Source organism: Chiloscyllium punctatum, chromosome 2, assembly GCF_047496795.1.
Source record: "Chiloscyllium punctatum isolate Juve2018m chromosome 2, sChiPun1.3, whole genome shotgun sequence".
Taxonomy (NCBI): domain Eukaryota; kingdom Metazoa; phylum Chordata; class Chondrichthyes; order Orectolobiformes; family Hemiscylliidae; genus Chiloscyllium; species Chiloscyllium punctatum.
This window is the reverse complement of record NC_092740.1, coordinates 50,791,862-50,818,879: the sequence shown is the minus strand read 5'-3', so window position 1 is coordinate 50,818,879 and position 27,018 is coordinate 50,791,862. Positions and strand designations below refer to the sequence as shown.

The 27,018-nt window shown below is 38.1% G+C and overlaps 1 protein-coding gene across 3 annotated transcripts in view; it reads right to left on the bottom strand.

Annotated features, from left to right (window-relative positions):
* xrcc4 (X-ray repair complementing defective repair in Chinese hamster cells 4) overlaps positions 1–27,018 on the bottom strand; it is a 372,354-nt gene that overhangs the window by 251,669 nt on the left and 93,667 nt on the right. The window contains exons 1-2 of one of the 3 annotated variants that reach the window (XM_072582675.1): positions 11,880–11,917; positions 10,652–10,762 (exon numbers count right to left, since the gene is read on the bottom strand). The exons of the other annotated variants lie outside the window; for them this stretch is intronic. Of the exons in view, the coding sequence (XP_072438776.1) occupies positions 10,652–10,762; positions 11,880–11,912 (144 nt within the window). The 5' untranslated portion in view covers positions 11,913–11,917. Of the gene's footprint in view, positions 1–10,651; positions 10,763–11,879; positions 11,918–27,018 lie in introns of those variants that run through there. 3 annotated transcript variants of the gene reach the window in all.

The window sequence follows — 27,018 nt, the reverse complement described above, 5'->3', positions numbered from 1 at the left end:
TTATGATTGCTTCCTCAATCCTTCGGCCCTACAACACTCCTGTATTTCTGTACTCTTCTAATACTGGCTTGTTGATCAATTTTAATCACAGTCATATAGCATACAGCTTCCCAGGCTCCAAGCTATGGAATTTCTGTCCTAAACTGCTCTTTCAGTCTTCCTCCTCGAAATTGCTCACTTTCCAATTTTGTTCTTTACTGCTCATGTGAAAATCCCTGGGAACACTTCAATACATTAAATGTCCTATACAGCCACAAGTTCTTGTCATGTTTTTGTGGGATCATTGACATCCTGAACAAGCAGATGAAACCAGAGCCTAACATCCTATGTGAACTTTTTCAGTGCTGTACTGGGGTGTCAACCCACTGGATTTAAACAACGTCAGCTCTTTTCTCTCCTTACAGATGCTGCCAGACCTGCTGAGATTTTCCAGCATTTTCTCTTTTGGTTTCAGATTCCAGCATCCGCAGTAATTTGCTTTTATCCAGGATTTAAACAAGTCCTAGCTTAGGTTTTGAACTGACAATCTTTTGACCCAGAAATGACATTGTTCCTACAAAGTCAAACTGATGAATAATGTACTAAACGTTATGAATGTTAACTTCAAAAGGAAAGACATCATACTATCAGCTTGATTCAGGCAGATAATTCCTTTTTATCTTTAATCATTTCACATTTGCTTTATTAAATACTTTTTACTTGGTATATTTTTCCACTTGCAACTGAGAGGCAATATGCATACAACATCTATTTAAAACAGATTTCTAATAACTAGTATAAACCTTTGCAAATTGTTCATGAATCATGAACACTCTGAAGGAATACACCTCTAAGGACAGGTTTGGTGTTGCTATAGAAGCGTTTGTTTATGCCCACCCGAGTTGTATATGTGGAGGAGATTGTAGCATACTGGCAGGTATTGGTCTTGTAGCCCAGTGGTCATTCTAATATGTCCTGGTTCACAGGTTCAAATCCCACCATGGCAAAAAGTGGACTCCTAATTCCAATTCAATTCAAATACATTTGGAATATAAAACAATTCTCAGTAAAGATGAGAATAACAACTATTATGGCACTGTAATGGCCCAACCAACAATTGCTCGATCAAGCTATTTCACTGCCCCTGATAATTTAATTTCATAATTTGATGTTCCATCATTTTATTTTAAGAGCATTCAATAATTCACTATAAGATGAGTCCTCAGCCAATTGGAGAACTCACTGTTCATTACTGGAGATCAAAATAATGCAAAATAAAATAGATAAAGCTGGAAATACTCATATCAGCAGCACCTGTGGAGAGAGAATCAACTTTGGTTTTTCAGATCAGAACTTGTAACCTAGCAAAAATATCAAAACAAATAAAACATACGTCAAAAGCCAAGACCAAAAAACTTGTCCCTAAAAAGACTTACTCCTACCAGCAAAAGTAGTGATCTGCTTATGGAAAGCAATTGAGAAGCAAGAATTGGAGAGTGGTCAATGGGCACAGTACTTTAAGGACACTAGAACAAAAGAAGTTGTGTGCCACACAGACAGTCTCATTATAAATACTTTGAAAAACTATGACCCTGACTACCTCTTCTGATATCCAGTCCTTGTACACAGTAAAAGAATAGAAAGAATTAGGTGTTAAATTTACCAACACTTACTTCATTTTCATATATTTTATGAGAAACTTGAATATTTTCAGTGAAATCACATCCACCGTTGTTAATGGAAACTGCAGCTGGCAAACATAAAGCATACCTCCAGCCTAACTCAAGCATCACTCCATGTCTGCCAAACAGACACTGGTTTCCATAAGTTGCTGCTGAAGTAACATATCACAATGAATGACAGCTTAAAGAATGGAAAGAATAGAGAATTAGCCTCAGCACATTTAAACTTTCTAGTTCTAAAATGAATTACTGCCCGACATACATTTGTCACACGTGAGAGATATAGTCTGGTGGACTAACATGTTTCAACATTGTCTTGGGCATGAGAGTATTATTATATTTTCAAAACTGTTTCAAGTCATTTTACTTATTTCCCTTTGAATAAAATTGAGTGAAATACAAATAATAGTGAGAACAGATGTCCCTTACTTTCTATGTACTGGAGTGTAGTTTTCAAAAACAGAAACCACAATCCCACATGCAAAATTATTGGTAAACGACTTTCAATCTCTTATAATAAAAGATTACACAATTTTCTGAAGCAGATGGGTCAGTATGACTGAATTAGTAATGTGTGTTAATACAATACTGTAACAATCATGACTGTACTCTGATTTATGCAGCAAAAGCAAAGATTTGTGCCAATTAATATTTTTAACTGTTTAAAACTTTTGAATTGAGAAATGTGGTTTGGTTCTGTGGCTTTCTCTAATCGCACTTTAAAGTACTGACATAAATTTTTTGGACAATTACATTTACAGTCTTTCATTTCTTAATGACACTTTATTACTTCATGAACTACAGGGTGGCCTTTGCTCAGCATGTTCATAACCAACAATGTACAACAGGCCTGTACTCCTCAGGATAATTAAACTGGCTTAGGTTCAGAGAGTCCATTTGGTTACAGAAAAACTGGCTTGCATCCATCAAAGAACAAATTAACCCAAACATACTGCTTTACCTTCTTGACCTTCTATGTAAGCAGTCCACATGCACAAATATCCTCTTTCACCTTCAACCTACATACAATGATGCAGGGTAGCAAATCAAATCTATTGGAGATGACGTAGCTTTATATGTTGCAGCTTTGCTTATGGTTAAGGAAGTCAATCCGTGACAGACAAGTACCATCACAGGTGGCACTCAGACACTGTAGTTATTGATCGTGACACACATCAGCACAAAGGTGATTTTCTCATGTTAGTGGTGGTGTCTTCTGGGTGCAAAAATCTTGATCTGGGGCCTTCATGTCATATTTATGGATGTCCTTCATATGGAGTTTTGAGCATCTACAAGTTTTCTGGGTTCAGCTAATTGCCATGGAGAAAATCTTTGGAGATACATCTATTGTCTGCACTGTTAAGGTGCTTAAGCCAATAGTCATGTCTGCTTGATTACTGCCAATATATAGGAGGGATTTACCTTTGAGAGGACTGCCACATTCATGACTTTGCCTTCCCGTAAAATGTAAAAAAAAAATGCATCGCACAGAACAAAGATGAAAAGTCTTGAGCTTCCATTCTTGGCAGCTATAATTGATCATTGTTTTGTAGCTATACAACAAGGTGGGGGAGCCCTTTTGTGGCATAGTGGTAGTGTTCCTGCCCTTGGACCCAAGAGGCCTGGGTTCAAGTCCCACCAGCTCCTGAGGAGTGTAATATAATCTTTAAACAGGTTGATTAGAAAGGTATGGTCAATTAAGAGATATGTAACAAAGGTATGGTCAATTAAGAGATATGTAACAAGGAGCTGTGCATATAAGTCTCATAAACCAGCACTGTGATTAGAAAGAATCAACACGATGTGAATTCATGTATATATTGTGACCTGCCAAAGAGCCGCTGCTTTCTCTACGTATATATTGAATCCCATTTAAAATCTGGAGCTGTAATTCGAAACTGATTTTCCTCAACACCTTCAAACCCTCCTTGGGATAATCTCAAATCTTAAATTGTCCAAAAAAGCTTTCAAAAGTTTGGATTACCACAAAACGTTTTCCTGATACAATTTCACAAGCCAAGATATCTGCCAGAGCTTCACTCAATGAACAGGCAGATTGGGGAACCAGGTATGCCAATAAGGACCCTGACTCAGAGTGTTCCCAAAATTCTGGTCATTTAAATTAATCACTGCAAACCAAAGTGCAGTAAATTCTAACTCAACAATTCTTGCGCCTAACTCTTTGATTTGCAGTCTTGTCAAGTGTGGGATTCTGCCAGAAGTGGACTCTGAATAAATTCATCATTGCATGTTTTTGCCAAATACTTTGGATCTTGCAGCACATACTCCAAGTGCTAAATAAAACCAATTTATTTCACTGCCAGAGAATAATGTCCTAACACCATTATTTCAATGAAAAGCATTTTTCTTGAAAAGTTCTTTCAAGCTCCAAGAGGCTACAACATGCATGCTTATCTTATCCTTAAAGTAGCATAACCTCTGGTTAAAAAATTGTAGCATAATCAAAACAAAGGACATTCAGAAGTATGGGTTAAAGAAGAGTCTTAAACAGAAAATCAACAAGTAGAAAAGAATATAAAAAATCATTCCAGTAATAGCTGTACATCAGGCAGTGGAAGCAAGAGGAATTTAAGAAATTACAGACCCTGAGGAAGCAATTCAAGGCAAACTTACACAGCTGCAAGCTTCGAGCTCATCCTAGAGTTTTAAAAGAGATTGATGGAGGTAGTAGGTGCATTGGTGTTAATTTTGCAAAATACTCTTCCATTAAGGAAAGGTTCCAGCTGGCTGGAAGATAGCAAACAGAACACTTCTATTCAACAATGGAAATACACAAAACTGGAAACTCTAGGCCAATTACCTTATCATCTGTTTTGGGAAATATGTTAGAATCAATTATTAAAGAGGTTATAACTGGTGACAAAAAAACTCAAGGTAATGAGAAAAAGCATGTTTTCATGAAAGGGAAATCACATTTATTAAAGTTGTTCAACTTTTTGAAGGACTAATGGGTGCTGTGGATAAAGGGAAACATGTGGACAAACTACAATTAGCTTTCCAAAAGCCTTTTGATGGCTTGCCATATCAAAGATTATTGGGGAAAATAAAAGCTTTTGATATAGGGAGCAGCATTTAAAATGGATAGAAGCTTGTCCGCCTGGCAGAGAACAGAGTATGTATAGATCGGTCTTTGTCTTCTTAGCAGGTTGTGATGATTGGAGATTGTTCTGCAGCCTCAACTGTTTACTGTTTCATCAATTACTTAAATGAGGGGAGCAAAAGCAACGTTATTAAATTTGCAATTGACAAAGATAGGTAGCAACTTATGTTATGAAAAAATAAGAAATGTGCATACAGATATAGATAGGTAGACCAAAGTGTAACAGATTGAATATAATGGGGAAAAATACGAACTTGTTCATTTTTGTAGGGAGAATAAAAAAGCTAGTTATTACTTAAACAGAACAACAGCAAAATTCCCAAGTTTCAGATGGATTTAGGTGTTCTAGTATATGAGTAACAAAAGGATAGTACACAGGATATCACAACCAAGAAGGCTAATGGGTCACAATCCTTTATTGGGAGGAGAAGTGAACATAAAAGTAGGTATGTTATGCATCAGTTATACAGGGTATTAGTGAGACAATATCTTGAATATTGCATGCTGTTTTAAGAACATAAAAACTAGGAACTGGAGTTAGTAATTCAGCCTCTTGAGCCTGCTCCCTCATTTGATACAATCAGAGCTAATCTCATCTCAGTCTCAACCCCACTTCCCTGCCAGTTCCCCATAACCCTTTAACCCATTACTAATTAAAAGTCTATCTCCTCGAATTTATTCAGTGTCCATGCATCCACCACACCCTGAGTAATGAAATCCACAGATTCACAACACTTTGAAAGGAATAATTTCTTCTCGTCTTTGTTTTAAATGTGCCACGCTTTAGCCTAAAACTATAACCTCCCATTCCAGATTGTCCCACAAGGGGAATCATCTCCTCTATGTCTACTTTGTAAATTCCCTTTAATGTCTTATATACATTAATTCAATCTAATCTCATTCTTCTAATCTCCAATTGTATTGAGTGTACACTGCTCAAACTCTCTTCCTAAACCCACCCTTTTTACCCTGGGAATTAACCTAATGAACTTTCTCTGAGCTCCCTCAAAATAAATTATATTCCTTCTCAAACAAGGGGACCCATAAGGGTTTTGGTCTTTTTTTTAAAGATAGGACGTAAACACATTGGAGATGGTTCAGACCAAGTTTACTAAATTGACAGTTCAAGAGTCTTTGGACTCAAATGATTAATTCTGGTGCCCTCTCCACAGAGGTTGCAGTCTTGCTTCAATATCCAGCATTTACTGTTTTTACTAGACTGATAGATCTTTGAATGAGTGGGTTGTCAGATCAGGATAGATTGGACAGACTGGGCTTGTTTCCATTGTAGTTTAGGAGAGAGAGAGTTGACTTGAGTGAAGTATATGGTATGGATCAGGCCAAACCCCCTCAACATGTTCATAAGGTAGCCTCGACCTAACGTTTTTCCTATTTTAAAGGTAAATGTAAGGTGTTGCAATCCAAATGTAAGTCGATTGGTCAAACTACCAGATTTAAAGCAAAACACATGTTACTCATCCACTATAGTTAATATACAACAAAATAAAGAAGGAATTGAAATAACTTAACTCTAGCAGAAAACTTAACAGAATAATAGATACAGTCACTATTACTAATTAACTGTTTCAATGTAGTAAAATACCATAAACACACTCTTGGCAAAAACCCAAATATAGAAAACAGATTATCTCACATGGAACTCTAGTAGTAGGCAGAGAACCCCAATAGCTTTTGACTATAATCTCTCCAGACCCCAACAGCAACTACTGAAAGCTAAACTAAAAAATCTGTGGGTAGAAGCTTGACCACACCCATTCAGGCTGCTTCTATTGTTCCCACTTTTAAAAAAAAGGCTTCACCGGTTTCTCATAGACTGCTCAGCACCTGTCGCTCAATTTCTCTCTAAAATAAATCAGGAAAAAACAAACTTCCTAAAACCACAGTATCTTCACAATATAAGATCATGAATGGTTTTGACAAAGTGACAAAGCAAGATGTTTTCTGTTCTGGAAAAGACCAGAATTAGTTGGCACCATTTGAAAACTATGGATTGCTCTTTTAGGACAGATGAAAACTTGTTTCTGGTCGATGGTTGTGCAACTTGGAATTCTCTGTCTTAAAAGGTGGTTAAAAAAAAGAAGTCATAGAACACTTTAGAGTCATAGAGATCAGAGCACAGAAACAGACCCTTCAGTCCAACTCATCCATGCTGACCAGATGTCCTAATCAATCTAGTCCCACTGCCAGTACTTGGCCCATATTCCTCTAAACCCTTCCTTTTCATATACCCATCCAGATGCCTTTTAAATGTTATAATTGTACCAACCGTCACCACTTCTTCTAGAAGCTCATTCCATATAGCACCACCTTTTGCGTGAAAGAATTGCCCCTTAGGTCCCTTTTAAATCTGTCCCCTTTCACCTTAAACATATAGTTCTAGACTCCTCCACCCCAGGGAAAAGACCTTGCCTACTCACCCTTCTAAGGTGGAAGTGGGTAGATTCTTGCTAGGCAACAGAATCAAAGGTTCCCAAGGATTGATGGAAATGTGGAATTTGAAACAAACAGATCAGTCATAACCTTATTGAATGACAGAATAGGCTTCAGAGGCAGAATAGTTGACTTCTGCTCCTATATTTGTATTCATAAAGGAGGAAAGAGGGTTGGAGAGTAGAAGACCTTTAAGGAGTTAATTCCAGTGATACAGACACGGACCTCAATGATTGTGATACATGTGGCACGGAGATGGATGAACTCCTGATTTTTCACAACAATGTAGGACAAGAAGGGATTTAGTCACATGGGTCAAAGTTTTAACTTTGAGGCATTTGACTCCTATTGCTCTATGTACAGCAGTGAGTTCAGGCACTTATGGCTAGGCAATGAATGTGAGCAATGTCCACATCTCAGGAACAAGTATAACGAAACAAGGTAATTGGCAATTGAAGACAATGTAGATAGAATGTGGGAAGCAAGAGTTTGGATGAGCTCAAGTGTATGAAAGATGGAGGAGAAAAACCACATTAAATATTTAAGCCTGGAAATGATAATATCATGGTTTCAGTAAGAGATAGGCTGAGGCAGAGTTGGTTGAATTAATGTTGGCCAGTTGATTAGAAGCTCAGGTCTTGGTCAAATCAGAAGCTGTATTTTCTAATCTATACTTTCCAACTTTACCTGAGGCAATGGCTAAGGAGTAGAATGGAATCAGCGATGAGGACATAGGACTGGAGGGATTAGTTGGTTGAGCTGGAAGAAAAAGATAATGTTTCCAATATTAAAGAAAATAATAGTTCATTTTGAACTGGATGCTCTGTAAGCGGACTGACAACACAAGAGGTTGTGAATAAGCCAATAGAGATCATGAAGACATAGAGTTTGGCATCATCAAAGTACATCAGAAACCTGACTTCAAGTCTTTCAATGATGTCAGTAAGGACCTACAAGCAGATGAGGAATGGAAGTCAAAGACAGTGCTTAGAGGAGTCCAGATAACAATGTGCGGTTGGAAAAAGAAACAATTGAAATAGACTCACTGGCTGGGATTAGATGGCAAACATTGAATCAAATGTGAGATTTCAAACAGATTAGTAACAAGTTTCTTATGGTAGAATAAGATGGCCTACTTTTTGAAAGGCTGCAGAACTCAAGGATAAGGAAGGATAGTGCAAAACTGTCAAGAGTCACACAGGATGTCTTTTGACTTTCAGTAGGGCAACATCATTGCTTTCGGTTAAGTGGAAAGCTGATTGTCAAGGTTCAAACAAAGAGGAACGTAGATTTTTGTGTTGAAAAATAAACATATGAGGTGAAAAAGGGAGCCTTTGCGATGATGGCGATAGCAGCTTTGAAAACACAGCACCCCAACAGAGGCTTCCATTTGCAATATAGCAGTAATTTTCTGCCTCATCAGGGTGAAGTAACATTGCTTATATAATTCTAACACGCTTGACAACAGCAAAGTTTCAGCAACAATGGTTGGTCAGTTTCCCGGCAGATGTTGTAAGGCAAAAATGAAGCAGCATCCAAGTCTCTCCAAGTCTCATTACCTCTGGTAGATACTCAAAGCCAAGTCAAAAGAACGTCAGCTCAACAAGCTCTCAAATTGCCTTTTCTCTTTACAGATGTTCACTAGCCTTATACTTGTACTTTCTATTTATCACTTTCTGCTTATTTCTCTTCTGTGAGAAATTCTGTATTTGTGGCAAGCTTCCATCCATATTGACACTACATTACATGAAACCTTTTTAAATAATAAAAAAATGCCAGTGTTTCAGTAGAAATCCTTGCACAACTTTGCTCAAAAAGCACAAAATGAGATTTAGAAACAAACCAAATGTGATCCAGTTTGATTGACTTGATGAAACTTACAAGAACCTATCCTGAGAACATTCAGTGGTCTGACCTTACATTCAACACCATTTCTCTCATAAACAGTTAACAATGAGAAACAGCTTTATTTTAATTTTTAGCAGCTCCTCAAACTGGAAGCATTGCAATTTTAAACCATGTTACTTCTGGCATTAAAAGGAAAGAATACCACTGCTTTGAAAGGGTTAGGGCTATTTTATCAGAGCTAAATTGTGTTATATAAAAAAAACAGCAGGGAATAGACATCTGAATTTAGTCCAAAAACTTTATGTACTGTAGTACTTCCAGATGAGTTACTGCAATAATTTCAAGGAATATTGATATCTCGGAACTAAAACGTAAACCTAAATCACTTACTTCCACTGGTGTTTATGCAAACACCAAACTAGCTTCTTCTGTACTTAAAACAGTTGAGCATGGGGATTTTGAACAAGGACTCCCATGTTTCTTAATGGATGTGAGACGTTAAAAGATTAATAAAACTACACATTGTAACACAATGTAACTTGTAACTTACATTGTAACTTACATTGTAACACAAATGATATGTAGCACAGAAACAAGAAGCAACTGGCTTCAGGAAAGAGGTGGTGAAATTTATTTGGGAAAAGCCTCAATAAAATATTGTTAAAGTTTATTTTAAACCGTTTTGATAAATAATTATTCAGAATATACAAGGCAGCAATACACCACATTTCTCCATGTAATTGGTTTCTGACAAGATCCGAATCACATTAGAATTAAAACAAAGTTTGCTACACTGAATCATTGATTACTTGTTATTTCTGTCTTATTCTGTAATCTGGGAGTTGGGTCATTATTACGCAGCAGTTTAGAATTTTAAAATAAGAATAGGGCTAGTATTGTAGTTTTTTCCTGTGATCTAGCTGGGTGGAAGTAGGTAGCTTTGGTAAGGATATTTGGAACTTTAAAAAAAAATGCAAGTGAAAGTAATTATGCTAAAATGCTTCAAAATAATTTGCAAATCATGCATCTTTTGTTTTTTTTTATAGTTTTATTCACATTAACAATAAACACTGACAGTTCTTTACTTTTAAATGTTTGTCCCTATGGAACTATTTGTCAATTACTCGGTGGCATTAAATTATTATAAAGTTATGTTAATTTTTAGCTTATTGAATAAATTGAATTTCAAAAGAGTGGCGCAGCAGATGGAATAGATAAACTACTCTTCAAAGAAGTGTTATAAGGTGAGGTCATTCAATGGCATTATCAGCAGATATAGGTTGACAAACCACATCACTATATTTCATGTGAACAGATTAGTTTCTGAAAGAGGTTTACTGCCACAGTAACAGCTGTAGTTCTCATACAAGAGTTTCATGCACGTACTGTATTGAAAGTGCTCCTGTCAGTACAGCATCCCCTACTTCAGCATGGCACTGCAATAATTACTGCCAGAAAACCACCACACGAGATGGCTCTTAAAGACGCCTCCAAAGGCAGCAATGGCCCATAGCGTACTCACAACACTACGTTATCTTATCTGTGTTTTGAGAGCTTCATTTATGCTTACCCATTTCCCCTTCATCCACTTAGATTTTCCATCTTTGCATATTCTCACATGCACTGTGGTATTTTGTTGATGGTAACAGAGAGAGCTACAATTTTCAATGTATTGAAAAACCTAAATGGTACAAATGCGAGAGAACACTTGAAAGTAACTACTTTCATGAAACATACATTTGCAATTTAACTACTGCTTAATAGTTTGATGGAATGTGTCACAATTCCTGTGTTCTTCAGCATATTCTTCACTGCCTTGCTTTGGAGGACATTTCAATGGATATTGTGATGAATTATACATCCAACTCAGAGCAGACGGCAATCACTTCATTCTAATATATCTGAAATCCTTAAGTAAGATTTAAAGGATGGTGGACTGTCCACTTAAGCATGACTACAAACAAGTGTCTTGGCAACATAAGATACTGCTTCACATATTTGCATGGTGAAGAGTTCCCAACTTCATTTCTTAAAGCAGCTGATTGGATATGGATTAAGCCGCTGAGTTAAAATTGTGAACAATCATTCCAGATCCATCATGTAATTAAATAAACACTGACATCTTTAAATGACAGTACAATTCATCAATGACATTTGTATGGCACCAATATGACCAGAACCAGTGTTTTGTGAAGTATTTGATCATCTAATGTCTCATCTAAGCTACATACTTGTCAATCTTTCTTTAAACCATGTATGTAACTGGATTTGTTTTGAAGGGGTTAACCAACATCACACTTCACGACTTCTGACGTGAGTTATTACAGAGTGAAGTCACCACCCCTCTGATAATTAAAACTAAACTACCAGGGGGAGCATCTCGCCTCGTAATCTGATAAAGAAGTGTGACAAGTGATATAACCTAACTCTCACCTCCACAATTTGTTATAAAGGTGTGGTTAAATGAAATGGAATCCTTTCACCCACTCTATAATTAACATGTAACAATTTATTTATCTAACTCCAACAGTGAACAAATTAACAGAATTCCTAACAAACTGAACAATTACTCCCGAACTAAACTAAATTCTATTGGTATGCTGTTTCAATACCACAGGTCCCACATATAAAAGTCCAATTAATAAGAACAATAAATTAAAAGTTATTCTCTCAAAGTTCACAGAGAGTTGATCCTATAGAATGCTCCTCACCCTCACCTGCTGTCTCCCTCTGTCCAAAGTACCTTCTCAGTCTGCCCAATTCTGGTGTCTGGAATATTAGCTTAATGTGCTTTGTACCTTCACAGATAGATATTGCTTTCTTGAGAGCATAGAGATTTCTTGTGAGAGCCTGATATTTCTTTCTCAGATGGCAGGTTCGTTCTTTCTTCTTCAGATGGCAGTTGGCCCCCTCTTTTAAGTTTTAAATGCACACATGTTTTATACATGCGATTACTTATTAATTTCTTTACAATTGGATTGGTTTGAGGTAGTCAACAAATTTGAATTTAATTGGTCCTTAATCTCCATGTGCCTTTTTAAATTAATTGGCTGAGTTTAACCTGCTGTCTGGGTAAAAATGCTGCTTAAGCCTGCTAACTGAAAAATCTTTTGGTACATTTGTTTCAATTTTGAGGCTCTCCGCACAACGCTTGCAAACTTCCAAGCACAAAGTACAATCTCTTAAAGGGACTATGCACTACTTTTCAATTCATTTTACAATGTTGCCATTGTTACACACCAACTTCATGACAGAAGTTACTCCTCAAATCTGTTATAGTTCAGGCTGCCAAACTCTGTAATCAAAATATGACAATCACAGTTTACCTTAAATAACTTGTTTGTATTCACAACATTTCAGAATCTTTTAAAAAATGCATCTATCATTTGACAGTCTTATCTCTAATCAGAGTAAAAAAACTGAGCCTCTCTTCACAATTTGCTACTTGATTTGCAAAGTTAACTTTGCTGTATATGTGATCCCTCAAATAAGCAACATTAATAAGGTAGTCAAAATTGCAATATTTCCCTCCCTGGATGTGGCAAGAATGACACAAGTATCCTTTCTGAGTGAGCTCACTAAATAGCTGCACTTCTCACCACCTCGAGAATGAATCAATTCTGAGTAAGAAGGATCATGGAAAGCTTCATAACCTGCCAGAAAGAAATTCCGGGGGGGGGGGGGGAGCTGGATGCTGGTTGATGCTAAAAGAAGCTTGCAGAATAACTTGAAATACCTAATCATTGCTTGACCTAGCGGGCTTTGTTGCGAGTAAGGGAAGGCCAATGTTCTAAGTGAGCACTCAGAAGTCAGACAACATGAGGTTATAGTCCAATAGGTTTATTTGAAATCACAAGCTTTCAGAGTGTTGCCCTTTCATCAGGTGAAATGAGAGCGCAGTACACAGGCACAGAATTTACAAGCAGAGAGATCAATGGGCAGACAGATCAAAAACTCGTACAACTGGTGTGAGTGGAGGGTCGACAGACCAAATAATAAGTCTCTGCAGGTGATCAAGAGTGTCAGACAGTGAGAGCAAAGTGTCAATAGCTGATTAACAATTAAAGGGATGACCTATAATCAAATTAAATGAGGCAGAGAGACAATTACAAAACAAAAGGTAGTGTTGGAGTCAAACCAAATGACTGGAATAACCTGTTGATACACTCAAATACCTTGGATGTAGTCCAAGGCTCGGTCCTCCAGGCAACAGACTCAAACAGATTGAAGTTTCAAGAGATAGGTACTAGTCAGATCCAAAGTCTGATTATATCTTATTAATTCCTCTCCTTTGAATGACTAGAAACATACCAAATGCTAAACCAATTTGTTAACGCTTAGTTTAGAAAATACAAGAAGAAACAAGCTATATTGTAACCTACTTCTGCTTGAGTTCTTTGTTTAAGGACAAGGCCAACTCACTGAATCATGAGCCTCTATGAGCAGGGGAAGAAGGCTGGCTCCAAATCCCTCAATGGTTGGTAACAATCTGATCCACACTGACCATGCAGCCAACTAGCCTGTCAAGGAGATTGACTTCCTGTGGCGACATGTATATACCTGATGTAGGTCAGAGCTATGAATAGAGTTGATAGAGGCTCCAATTTACTTTCTAACAGTACTGAAAAATTATATGTAATTTTAAATAAGTCCAATTAAATAGAAATGTAAACATTAATTGAGATGAAACACTTTCAATCATGGCCTCGGCTCCTTGCCCATTTTGATCCTTAATTAGTTCCATCCCATCTTCTAACTAGGGTTTTAACACAAATGCCTCAAGATGATTTTATCTTACGTTTTATGTTAGACGCCAGTGTTTCATTCTCTCTCTCTCTCTCTCTCTCTCTCTCAGAAAAAGGCTAACTGACCCATAGCAACCCTGTGTTGTGTCTCCTTCACTTTTTAAATAAGTCATTGCATTAGCAGATTTCCAATTCTTTGCCACTTTTCAAGGGTGCAAGGATTCTTGGAAGATTACCGCCAGTGTCCCCACTTTTTCTGTAGTTACTACTTTTCATATCCAAGAAAGCATCACATTAGATCCAGGGGACCTATCAATCTTTGGGCCAATTAATATCCCTAATACTTTCCTTTCATGATATTTATTGTATTTATTTTCCTGAGACAATTTAGTATTTTTGGAATGTTGTTAGTATTTTCTACTATCATGGCATGAGTGGGAGATTGTTTACAGAGACATGCTTTTTCAGTGGTAACAGTGTCTGAGAACTTCAGATAAATACAGTTGCTAGTGAATGCAATTTAAGAGCTAAAATTCGTGGCTAATCTACAAAACGAAAGCCACGTTGAAAAGAATGAAAGATTGCATGTGATTCCATATTTATGAAGGAAAAATCCAAGTGCTTACAACTACAGGAGTCTTTTCTTTGCATCGACTATTAATGCCAAAATTTATCCCTTTATTTGAAATGTTCTTCATCTCTTAATCTTTGAATGACATTGACGTCAGTTAGTTTTGTGTAGTATAAACTTTTAACAAGTGAAACCTTGTCAAGCAGTTTCTCTCTGTTGGCAGTGTATGAGTGCTTTGTTTTTTTAAAAAGTGGTACATCATTACAATTGCATAAACTGGAAACACACTAATATGAAAATTCTCCTGAATGTTCTTCAGGAACACTTCTGCTTCTCTTGCTGTAATACCATGACTATCCCAGGCAATTTTAGGATTAGTGTTCCGATGATGGCTATTCTGATATTTCTGCACCTCCTTGTAATTTCAAATGCATCATCCCTCCCTTTCCCTTCCAGCACACCAAAGGGATTCATGGGAGGCGATGGTCCAGTAGCATTGGTGCTGCACTTGTAATTCTGATAGCCAGGTAATGTTTTCGGGACCTCACAGACACCAAGTTTGGGTTCCACCAGGGTTACTCAACTCCTGAGCTCAATATAGCCTTGGATCAAAGCTACCTATGTGACTGACACAACTTTTACAAATATTTACATTCTCCACCTCGACGCTTCGGAGCAGTTGTGTACCATCTACAACATACACTGCAGAAATTCACCATGGCTCATTTCAAATCTACACCCACTGAGAAGGCCAAGGGCAGCGGACACACGGGAACCAACCAGCTGTAATTTCTTCGCCAAGTCACTTAACATCCTGACAATATTGCTATTTCTTCAGAGAGTCACGAGGTCAATATCCCGGAACGACCTCCCTAACATCAATGTGGGTGAGTGTACCTACGTCAAATGGACTCCTACAGTTCGGAAAAACAGTATAAATGTTGATTCCCAGTAATGTTAGTATTCTTGCTTATGGTCCCATTGAATGCAAGAAAAGAAGTTCAACAAATTTCTTTTCAGCACTTATTCAAATTCTGTACTACCAAATGACAGCATATTAGCTTTCATAAGTACATGTTGTACCTGTACATTAGCCTTTTGTGATTTATGAATTGGGACAACCAGATCCCTCTGTATCCCCTCATCATTCAGCCAAAATAGACAATTCCACATTTTCCATCATTATACAGCAAACTTGGTTTCAACAGACACCTTGTGAACCAGCATTCTTAATAAACTGCCAAAAATTATATACCTGAAACACCAGACATTTACTGTATTATCGCGATCTTTGCTATATCAGTTGAGGGTGAGAGTGAGAAGGCTCTCTGCCAAAATGTTTTATTTAAGGCAAAGTTGCATTATTATTTAAGTGGTTAATGCTTTAAAGAAAGTATAACAGTATACCACTGCATTATGCTTCTATTACTTCGTCTGTGCTTTTACATTGATTAATATGGACCTCTTCATCTACTGGAATACTTGACCAACTAGCACACTCCTGATCAGAGATAATAAAATGCTTTTCCATTTGCCATATCTTTGCCCATTCACTTAACCGACCTATATCTTTTTATACTCCGGTCTTATCCTCCCTAATACTTACTTTGCATCCATCACTAAATTTAGCAAACATATCTTCTGTCCCTTCATCCAAGATCATTTATATAAGCTGTAAAATGTTAATGCCCTGAGCACCAATGCTTGTAGCATACTACTTATTACAGTTTGTTAACAAGAAAGACTTGTTTTTACCTACTCACTGCTAGCCAAACTGCTATCCATGCCTATATGCTATCCCCTATACTAGTAGACTTGATTTTCTGCAATAACCTTGATGTAGCATCTTATTAAATGCTTTCTGAATTACACTAAGTATACTACATCCACCACTCCCCTTTATCTACTGCTCTTGTTACTTCTTCACAGAACGCTAATAAATTGTGGAAGTATGCAACCACCTTTATTTTGCCAAGTTAACTTGAACATTTCTAAATGCTTTACGATAAGGTCGTTAATAACAGTTTCTGACATTTCCCACACAAAATATATAAAGTTAACTGGTCTGCAGTATCCTCCTTCTTATCCCTGTGCCTTTTTGAACAATGCAGCAATGTTTGCTATGTTCCAACTGAATGGAATCCTTACCAAATCCAAACAGGTTTGCAAAAATAGAGCCAATTATCAACAATCTCAGCAGCCACCTCTTTTGAGACCGAGGATCAAATGCATCAGGGCCCAAGGTCTTGCCAGCATGCAGCTCCAACAATGTGCTCAGTACTGCTTCCCTGGTGATTGTGATTTTTGTGAGTTCCTCAATGCTTTTCATTTCCTGAATTATCACCATTTCTGGAATGTTATGAGTATCAACTGAAGAAAAGACCAAAATACCTGTTGATTCATCTGCCATTCCCTTATTTTCCATTTCTTTTCCCGCACTCACTTTAGTAATGCTTTTCCTTTTAAAATACCTGTAGATCATCTTACTATGTATTTTTATAGTTCCATCTAACTCATTTCATTTTCTCTCCCTATAAAATTAACTATAAAATAACAAAGATTAATATTCTGTCCAATCTTCTGTCCTGCAACCCTTCCTTGCATAATTGCATGCTTTATTTTAAATTGATACTATCTTCAAATATTTTAGTCTACCACCTGTTATTCTCTCTCTACAGCATCGTCTTTAGGCCTATCACAGACAACTCCTTGTTCCATTCATTCCTTGCTCTAAATGCAAATTATCTTTAACCTTTTCCAGTGCTGATTAAATGTCATCAGCCTGACATGTTGAGCAGAATTTTCTTCTCCCTGGAAGTGACAGGGCAAATAACTGAATTAGTATGGGAGAGATACAGGCCTCTTTTTCAACACACTTTCTCTCCATGGACAAATCTCCCAAGTTGCCACCTCAACCTACCACTGGCCATTTTTTAGCAGTTGAGAAAAATGGCTGCTTGCCTAACAGGGAAACCAGGGCAGCTGTGCCAGGTTGGAGGGTCTCCATTTGTCCCAGTTGGGGGGGGTACCTGTGGGCATAGATAAGAGGGTAGAGGTTGGCAACTTGCTGCCCTTGCCTTAAACTTCCCTGACCCTCTGGTCCAGATCTTAATGTTTAAGCAGCCCACGCGTCATTGATTCTCTCCAGCTTTCAGTGGTTGTTGGCCTCTGATTAGGCAGGAATTTCAGGCTTGGTGGGGATTCTCTTGTGAGACACCTAATACGTCGAGAAACCCATTGTTAGACACATACATGTCTGACTGGCATTTGATCTGGTGGAGTTTCCTGCTAGTGGAGCAGGGGGCTCACTCTCCATTAAAGATGCCAGTCCCTATAGTTACCACAAAAAACATAAACTTCTAGCTGTTAAAGCTATTTTACTCATTATCGATGCTGTCAAACTCGCTATTTCACGTATTTTATATTTTAATTTCAGATTTCCAGCATCTGTTTATAATTTGCTTTTCAATTGTAGCTACATTTTACTGGATTTTTATTGTACAGACAAACCTCAAGTTTATTCCTGATCATTGTTTCCATTATTTTATACTGAATAGAAACAAGCTAAATAGCTGTTAATCTCTGTTTGTCACACCTTTTGAATTCAAGCCTCTTTGGTCTACTTCTAATTTAGTGCTAGTTCCCCAGTGGGTTTGTCTTTTAACTGCTAATCAATTGTTTTCAATTGAAGAGTGTGCAAAGTTTATTTTTGATCAAGTTTGTGAGACATGATTTCCAACACACACAACCATGTTGACTATCCCTAATCAGTCCTTGCCTTTCCAAATACATGTACATCCTGTCCCTCAGGATTCCCACATTCGCATATGCCATAACAGACTCAATTTATAAACAAAAAGAAAAAGAAGGAAGCATATGTAAGGTACAGACAGGATAGATCGAGTGAATCCTTAGAAGAGTATAAACGAAGTAGGAGTATACTTAAGAGGGAAATCAGGAGAGCAAAAAGGGGACATGAGATTGCTTTGGCAAATAGATTTAAGGAGAATCCAAAGGGTTTTTACAAATACATTAAGGACAAAAGGGTAACTAGGGAGAGAATAGGGCCCATCAAAGATCAGCAAGGCAGCCTTTGTATGGAGCCACAGAAAATGGGGGAGATGCTAAATGAGTATTTTGCATCAGTATTTACTGTGGAAAAGGATATGGAAAATATAGACTAAAGGAAAATAGATGGTGACATCTTGCAAAATGTCCATCTTACAGAGGAGGAAGTGCTGGATGTCATGAAACAGGTACAGGTGGATAAATCCCCAGGGACCTGATCAGATATACCCGAGAACTCTGTGGGAAGCTAGAGAAGTGATTACTGGGCCTCTTGTTGAGATATTTGTATCATCGATAATTACAGGTGAAGTATTGAAAGACCAGAAGGTGGCTAACGTGGTGCCACTGTTTAAGAAAGGTGGTAAGGACAAGCTAGGGAACTATAGACAGTGAGCCTGACCTTGGTGGTGGGCAAGTTGTTGGAGGGAATCCTGAGGGACAGGATGTACATGTATTTGGAAAGGCAAGGACTGATTTGGGATAGTCAACATGGTTTTGTGTGTGGGAAATCATGTCTCACAAGCTTGATTGAGTTTTTTGAGGAAGTAACAATGAGGATTAATGAGGGCAGAGTGGTAGATGTGATCTATATGGACTTCAGTAAGGTGTTCGACAAGGTTCCCCACAGGAGACTGATTAGCAAGGTTAGATCTCATGGAATACAGGGAGAACTAGCCATTTGGATACAGAACTGGCTCAAAGGTAGAAGGCCCAAAGAGGGTGATGGTAGAAGGTTGTTTTTCAGACTGGAGGCCTGTGACCAGTGGAGTGCCAAAAGGATCAGTGCTGGGTCCACTACTTTTTGTCATTTATATAAATGATTTGAATGCAAGCATAAATGGTACAGTTAGTAAGTTTGCAGATGACACCAAAATTGGAGGTGTAGTGGACAGCGAAGAGGGTTAACTCATATAACAACAGGATATTGACCAGATGGGCCAATGGTGAAAATGTGTTGCTGGAAAAGCGCAGCAGGTCAGGCAGCATCCAAGGAACAGGAGAATCGACGTTTCGGGCAGAAGCCCTTCTTCAGGAAGATGGGCCAATGGGCTGAGAAGTGGTAGATGGACTTTAATTCAGATAAACGCGAGGTGCTGCAGTTTGGGAAAGCAAATCTTAGCAGGACTTATACACTTAATGGCAAGGTCCTAGGGAATGTTGCTGAACAAAAAGACCTTGGAGTGCAGGTTCATAGCTCCTTGAAAGTGGAGTCGCAGGTAGATAGGATAGTGAAGAAGGTGTTTGGTATGCTTTCTTTTATTGGTCAAAGTATTGAGTACAGAAGTTGGGAGATAATGCTGGGCTGTACAGGACATTGGTTAGGCCACTGTTGGAATATTGTGTGCAATTCTGGTCTCCTTCCTATCGGAAAACTGTTGTGAAACTTGAAAGGGTTCAGAAAAGATTTACAAGGATGTAGCCAGGGTTGGAGGACTTGAGCTATAGGGAGAGACTGAACAGGCTGGGGCTGTTTTCCGTGGAGCGTCGGAGGCTGAGGGGTGACCTTAACGAGGTTTACAAAATTATGTGGGGCATGGATAGGATAAATAGGCAAAGTCTTTTCCCAGGGGTCAAGGAGTCCAGAACTAGAGAATATAGGTTTACGGTGAGAGGGGAAAGATATAAAAGAGACCTACGGGGCAACCTTTTCACACAGAGGGTGGTACGCTTACGGAATGAACTGCCAGAGGAATTGGTGGAAGCTGGTACAATTGCAACATTTTAGAGGCATTTGGATGGGTATATGAATAGGAAGGGTTTGGAGGGATATGGGCCGTGTGCTGGCAGGTGGGACTAGATTGGATTGGGATATCTGGTCAGCATGGATGGGTTGGACTGAAGGGTCTGTTTCCATGCTGTACATCTCTATGACTCTAAAAGTCCCCACCCCAAAATTACTAAGACAATCACACAAAAGTGTATTCTGATTCTGCAGTATTTCAAATCTGTGATCTGACTCTGGGTCAGAAAAAATGACCAATGTGACCCAAAGCATTCAAAAGACAAATCGACTATAATAACTTCTATGCACTGTATATATATGATGTAAAGCTATCCATAATAGAAAATTCCATTTGTGATAAAACTTCAATTTTTCATTTATCATTCAAATGTGGTTCGAACTACTGTAAAACCAAATTTCAATTTTAAAATGAACTCATGCATTTACTATTGGAAAAAATATACACTATTATATTCAGTAGAGAACTAACCTGTAGACAATAAGACAAATACAATTAAAAATCATTAGTCAGCTGAACCACAATTATGGGGAAGGAAATACTTAAAAGTTATCTTCATGACTGAGCTTTGCCTTCTATCTGGAAAGGCCATTTAATTACAAAACTTCAGACTTCTCACTTAAGCTGGCTCCAGTCCCTCTATTCATCATCCTCTGATGACAGAAATGGCTAAACATCAGTCATGAGATCATGTGACATTCAGAAGAATGTATGTGCCTCTGTGTGGTACTGGCATTGCCTTGAAGCTGTTAGTAGGTGACAGCATGTGGGTTAAATTACCTGTTTAAAATTCAGTTCAGATCAGTTTGCAATATAAAGGACATTAATACTTCCACAGTTCTCACAAAATATCAGTTTCACAATTATTTTTCAAAACTCTCTAGACCCCTCTGTGCTCACCTCCAACAACTAGAAGCAGCTCTAGAACTCCTTTGTCATTGAGACTGACGCCATCTGTCAGCTGCCTATGTCACTTTCCTTCTTTCCCTTAATCTAGCAGATCAAAATGTTCCCATATGCTCTAACTTTGAATCTTCTCAATTTTTTCTCCCATCTTCCTTCTGATCTCTCCGAGTACATTTCGTCCGTGAAATCTACATTGACTAAACTGCTAACTACTCATTTTCTTTCCTGGCTCCAGTATTAGTTGATGATGGCAACAGTTCTTTCTAATCAGGTGCTGTCCCTCTTCCTTTCAAATTTGCATATGTCCTCCTCAAAAAAAAACTTGACCTCTCTGCTTTTGCTAACTACTGGCCTGTTGCCTACATCCTTGCCTCTCTAAATACTTTTAACTTGCTGTTGCTTCCCAACTTCATATCCATCTTTTCAGATACTCCATATTTGATTCCCTCCAATCCAGTTTCTGACCCAACCACAGGACCAAAACAACTCTTTTCAATTTCACAAATGGTATCTCATATAACTGTGAGAAAGACAAACTGCTCCACAGCTGATGGTACAAGTACTAAAGAACCCAAATTTAAGGGAATGGGTAAGGGAGACCGGGGGTAAATGAGAAGAAGGGAGGTAACGCAATGGGTGGTAATAACCTGGAGCACTGTCTGAGATGGAGGTTGAAATGGAGATGATCACTAGTTTCAATAGGAAATTGGAAAGGTACTTGCGTGAATTAAGCCTTCATAACTCCAGAGACAAAGCAGAAGAATGGAACTGGCTGGTTAATGCTATGTCCAGCATGGACCTAATGGGCCAAGTGACCACCTTCTGTGCCCAATGACTATAAATTGCATTTGCCCATTATCTGCGTTGACAGATAAAATGAAAAATTGTTCCCAGTGAAACAACGCCTGAATTTTAAAATTCTCATGCCAGTTTTCAAATTCCTCCATTATCTCACCTCTCCCTAGTCCTGTAATCTCCTCTTGGGCTTCACCATTGTTGGCTGTGCACTCATCTGCCAAAGCCCACAAGTCTGGAATTTCCTCCTTATGGCTCCTTGCTGTCAAATTAGATCCAAGTCAGTTGGTAAGACAGAAACCACGGCACTTCTGTTTGTGGATAAGAGTTTATAAACTATAACAAACATAGAAATTGCAGGAAAAAAATCAGCAGTTTATTAATTACTCAGCCATACAACTTTTCCCACACAACAGTCCACCTGTTGCTCCTTCCTATCTAGCCAGTAGATTAAGCAATCAATAATCTTCAATCATTTGTTGAACCACTTACTGCATTAACAGATTTAGCTCTTCTCTAAATAAAACTTTTGAAGACATACAAACAATCCTAGAAGAAAACTAAGCAAAATATATTTTTCATATGCTAAATACAAGCTTCCATTTCCACCTTCTTTATTAAAGCATAAAAAAAATTATAGGTTTGATCACAAAACAACCCAAACAAAAATTGTTTTAGAACTATGTTCTTATATCTCCATATCTCACAAGGTGTCTCTAAATCAAGTACCTTCAATAATTACTTCACGAAAACATATTTTTCTTTGTGAAATAGTCTTCAAATCAGCTGCAGACTTTCAACCTTTAAATCAGAGACACCATTTATTAAATATACATTGTCTCATAGAGAACGGTTAACCGCCTAAAATTCTATGAGCAAACATTTCTCATACTTTACTTTCATATGATATCTTTTAGAATATTGGGCAAATACACTGCTCTACATATAGTTTCGACTAACACCAATGTTTCAACAGTTAAGGTAATTTTAACTAACTCTTTGATTTTCTTGGCTTTCCAGGCCAACAGGCAGCACTATTTATTCATTCCCATCATGAATATTATAAATCCTGCCAATAGATACAAGTTAACTTACAAAAGAAACAAATGTGTTGAGAAACAACACTTTTTCAGACAGCAAGTATTTGGGGTCTGGAACACACTGCCTAGAAGTGTCATGGAGGTACAGGTCGTTCTGCTATAACACGCATTTCATTCACACAAATTCAATGTAATGCGATTGATGAATCGGGGACACTGTTTCTAAAGTGCCATCTTTCAAAAGGTGTGTTGGCTGTAATGTGATTATATCACCAACATTTTAAGTGCTGTTTCTAAAGTGCAAATTTTCTATTACACAGGGCTACACAAGAATGCAACCATCGCGTTACAGAAGAACTACCTGTAGATTCAATTGACACATTTAAGAGGAAGTTTTATGATGCTAGTTCCTCTTCATAATAACAGAAAAACAATGCTGGTCGGCTTTAAGCTGAACGCAATCTACTTTCGGGAAGATTGACCTAACCAAGAAATACCGTACCTTTGCTGCATAATTCAAACCACAAACACATTTTCTTTTAAGTTTCCATTGCTTCTCTTTTTTTTTTGAAATATTTCATCCTACAAAAATGTAGCTTGTATATCCCTAGGAACAGGAAAGAAAAGGACCTCAGGATAGACAGTCAGCAGCACCTAGATGAGTGGATGAGAGGAAATACAAACAGGCAGTCAGCATCAACTGGAGGAGCAAATAAGAAGAAAAAACATCCAAGACAGGCCTCTAGTAGCACCTAGAGGAGCAGGTGGGATAATAGCCTTCAGACAGGCAGTCAGCATCATTTCAAGCAACAGGAGAGAGAAGAATTCCAAGGCAGGCACCAGCAGCATCGAGAGGATCAGACTAAATCCGACCCTGAGTAAGGCAGTCAGCATCAGCTCAAGGAGCAGGTGAGAGGAGAAACTCATGACTGACAGTCAGCAACAAAGCATTAATTAAGATCAGGCAGGAAAGAAGGAGATAGTCTAGAACGACCAGGCAGGTAATAGAGTCACAGAGATGTACAGCGTGGAAACAGACCCTTTGGTCCAACCCAGCATATGCTGACCAGATATCCCAACGCAATCCAGTCCCACCTGCCAACACCAGGTCCATATCGCTCCAAACCCCTCCTATTCATAAACCCATCCAAATGCCCTTTAAATGTTGTAATTGTACCAGCCTCCACCACTTCCTCTGGCAGGTCCTTAGGTCTCTTTTATATCTTTCCCCTATCATAAACCTATGCCCTCTAGATCGGGACTCCCCTCAAGATTTTATAAACCTCTATAAAGTCACCCCTCAGCCTCCGCCACTCCAAGGAAAACAGCCCCAACCTCTCCCTATAGCTCAAATTCTTCAACCCTGGCAACATCCTTGTACATCTTTTCTGAACCCTTTCAAGTTTCACAACATCTTTCTGTTAGGAAGGAGACCAGAATTGCACGCAATATTCCAACAGTGGCCTAACCAATGTCCTGGACAGCCGCCACATGACCTCCAACTCCTGTACTCAATATTCTGACCCATAAAGGAATGCGGGGTCTCTTGAGTTTACTAACTGGTTTTCCAGTTTGGATACTGGTGATGGCAACGGTTCATCAGAGAAATGTAGTAAGAGCAAAGTTTGTGGCTCAGATGCACAAGCTAGCGAGTACAAGAGTGGAAAGGCAAAAGTGGTCATCCATTTGATAGTTCAGGATAGTTTTCTGGAGCCATATTTTGAGGACAGGCTATTTTAAATATAGTAATAATTTGTCCTTTCTCATTGCACAATAACCTTGGTGCAAAATAAGCTTTTCAGAATAGAGACCATCATTACAAATAGATTTGCATTAAGGTTTAAAAAGATTTAATTTAATCTCAAACTGGGATTTTAAATTTAAACAATGGCAATTATTAAGGTATGAGGAGAAAGTTGGTAGTAGTGCAAAATGCATTAAGATGTTTAATCGTAGAATTAATGCTTGGTTTTTAAAAACAAAACATTCCTTTAGAGGAAAAATACCAAACAGAAAAGGCGAGATTGGCATATCAACGAAGGGAAGTTAGAGCTTGTTTTAGATCAAAGGGGGTTTCAAAACAAAGTTGCAAGCCTAAGTGAACAGGAAAAATTTAGAATTCAGCAAAAGGAGAACCAAGAAATTGATAGACAGAGAGAGAGAGACAGACAGAGAGAATGAAATGTGAATGTAAAATAACAAAAACCATCAAAATGGATTGTAAAAGCTTCTATAGGTACAAGGAAAATATTAGCACACACACATGTGAAAACATGACAGAGAATATCTAAGATAAGTTATCAGAGGTAATAGCAAATTGACAAAAACAAACTCTTCTGCATCTGTCTCTGGGGAGGAAGACACAAGAAGTCTTCATGAAACAATTAAGATGCAAGGGTCTAGTGCAAGTACACAATGTAAAGAAGTTAGTGTTGGTAAAACAAAATGTAGTGCTGGAGAAATTAATGATGGAAAGTAGGCAAATGCCCAGGAGTTGAACTTCATGTTAGAGAGTTGAAAGTGATGGCTAATGCTCTAATGGATCTGTTGGTGCTCATCATTCAAATTGCTAATTAATCTGCAATTGCCTACAGGTTAGAAGAATGACAAAATAATCCCACTTTCTAAGGAAGGAAGGAAAGAGAAAACAGAACTGCAGATCTGTCAGCCTGACATCAGTAGTAAGCAAGGTACGAGAATCCATGATAAAGAAAGTGATTAGTGGACATTAAAAATAATTCTGAGATTCAATGAAGTCAGCACAGATTTAAAAAGGGGAAATCATGTTTGAAACAAACTGCAAGCTTTTTGAGTATGTTACTATCAGAGTCAGTAGGTAACCAGTGCTGACTTGTATTATAACCAAAAGAAAATCAGTGGATGTGGTCTGTTAGGATTTTCAGAAGTCCCAACACAGGATATCAGTAAACAAAATTAAATTGCATGGGATTGGCGATAATACGCCAGTATGAATTGGGAATTGGTCAACTGGCAGAAAGTAGAGAGCAGGAATCAATGGGTCATTCTCAGGTTGGCAGACTGTGACTAGTGGGGTATTACAAGGATCAGTGTTTTGGGCTCCAGCTGGCCACAATCTAGATCAATGATTTGATGTGAGGCTAATTATTATTTTTATTTTTGCAAAAGTCACAAAAATTGATAGGAATTCAAGTTGCTTCACAAAAAAGCCTCAAGTTAATTGAGAGAGGGTGAGTGAGTGAGCAAGAGCCAATGTCAGTATAGCTTTGTTTAAATAAAAGGATCAAAACTATTCACAGTATTCCTGCTGTGGTCTGACTATTGTGTTGTAGAGTTTTACCAAGACTATTATTTTTAAACCCATTCCATTTGAAATAAGCATTCAACACTTCATTTGCCTTCCTTCTGTCTATACTTCTTATATGCTTGCCTTTTGTGATTTATGCAAGAGAATCCCAAATCCCTGTACTGTGTCCATTGGTTCATACACTAGGAACAATCCTGTACTGTAGCTTTCTGCAGTTTTTCTCCAATGAAGTAATACTCACCACCTCTATTCTTCCTAAACACACATTATCTCTCTTTTTGTTTCATCTCACTTAATATGTTTATATGCCCCTATAAACTCTCTATGGTACCACTTACCACCCCAACTAATTTTTGTGCCAAAGGCAAATTTAGTGATAGTACATTCGCTCCGTCAACCAAATAATAACTAATTTTGTAAATAATTGTGGTCCCAGCACTGATCCCTGTGGAAAGAGGTTCTGCTGAACAGCAAGAGGCTGAATTAAAAAATCAGAAATAAAAAGATAATAAGCACCATTTGTTATTTGAGCCACAAACAAATTGGTGCAGGGTCACAGAGTCGAAGAGATGTACAACATGGAAACAGACCCTTCAGTCCAACCCGTCCATGTCGACTAGATATCCCATCACAATCTAGTCCCACCTACCTGCACCCGGCCCATATCCCTCCAAACCCTTCCTATTCATCTACCCATCCAAATGCCTTTTAAATGTTGCAATTGTACCAAACGTGATGCTGAAACATTGGTGTGAGAGAAATGGGTTTAAATTCATGGGACATC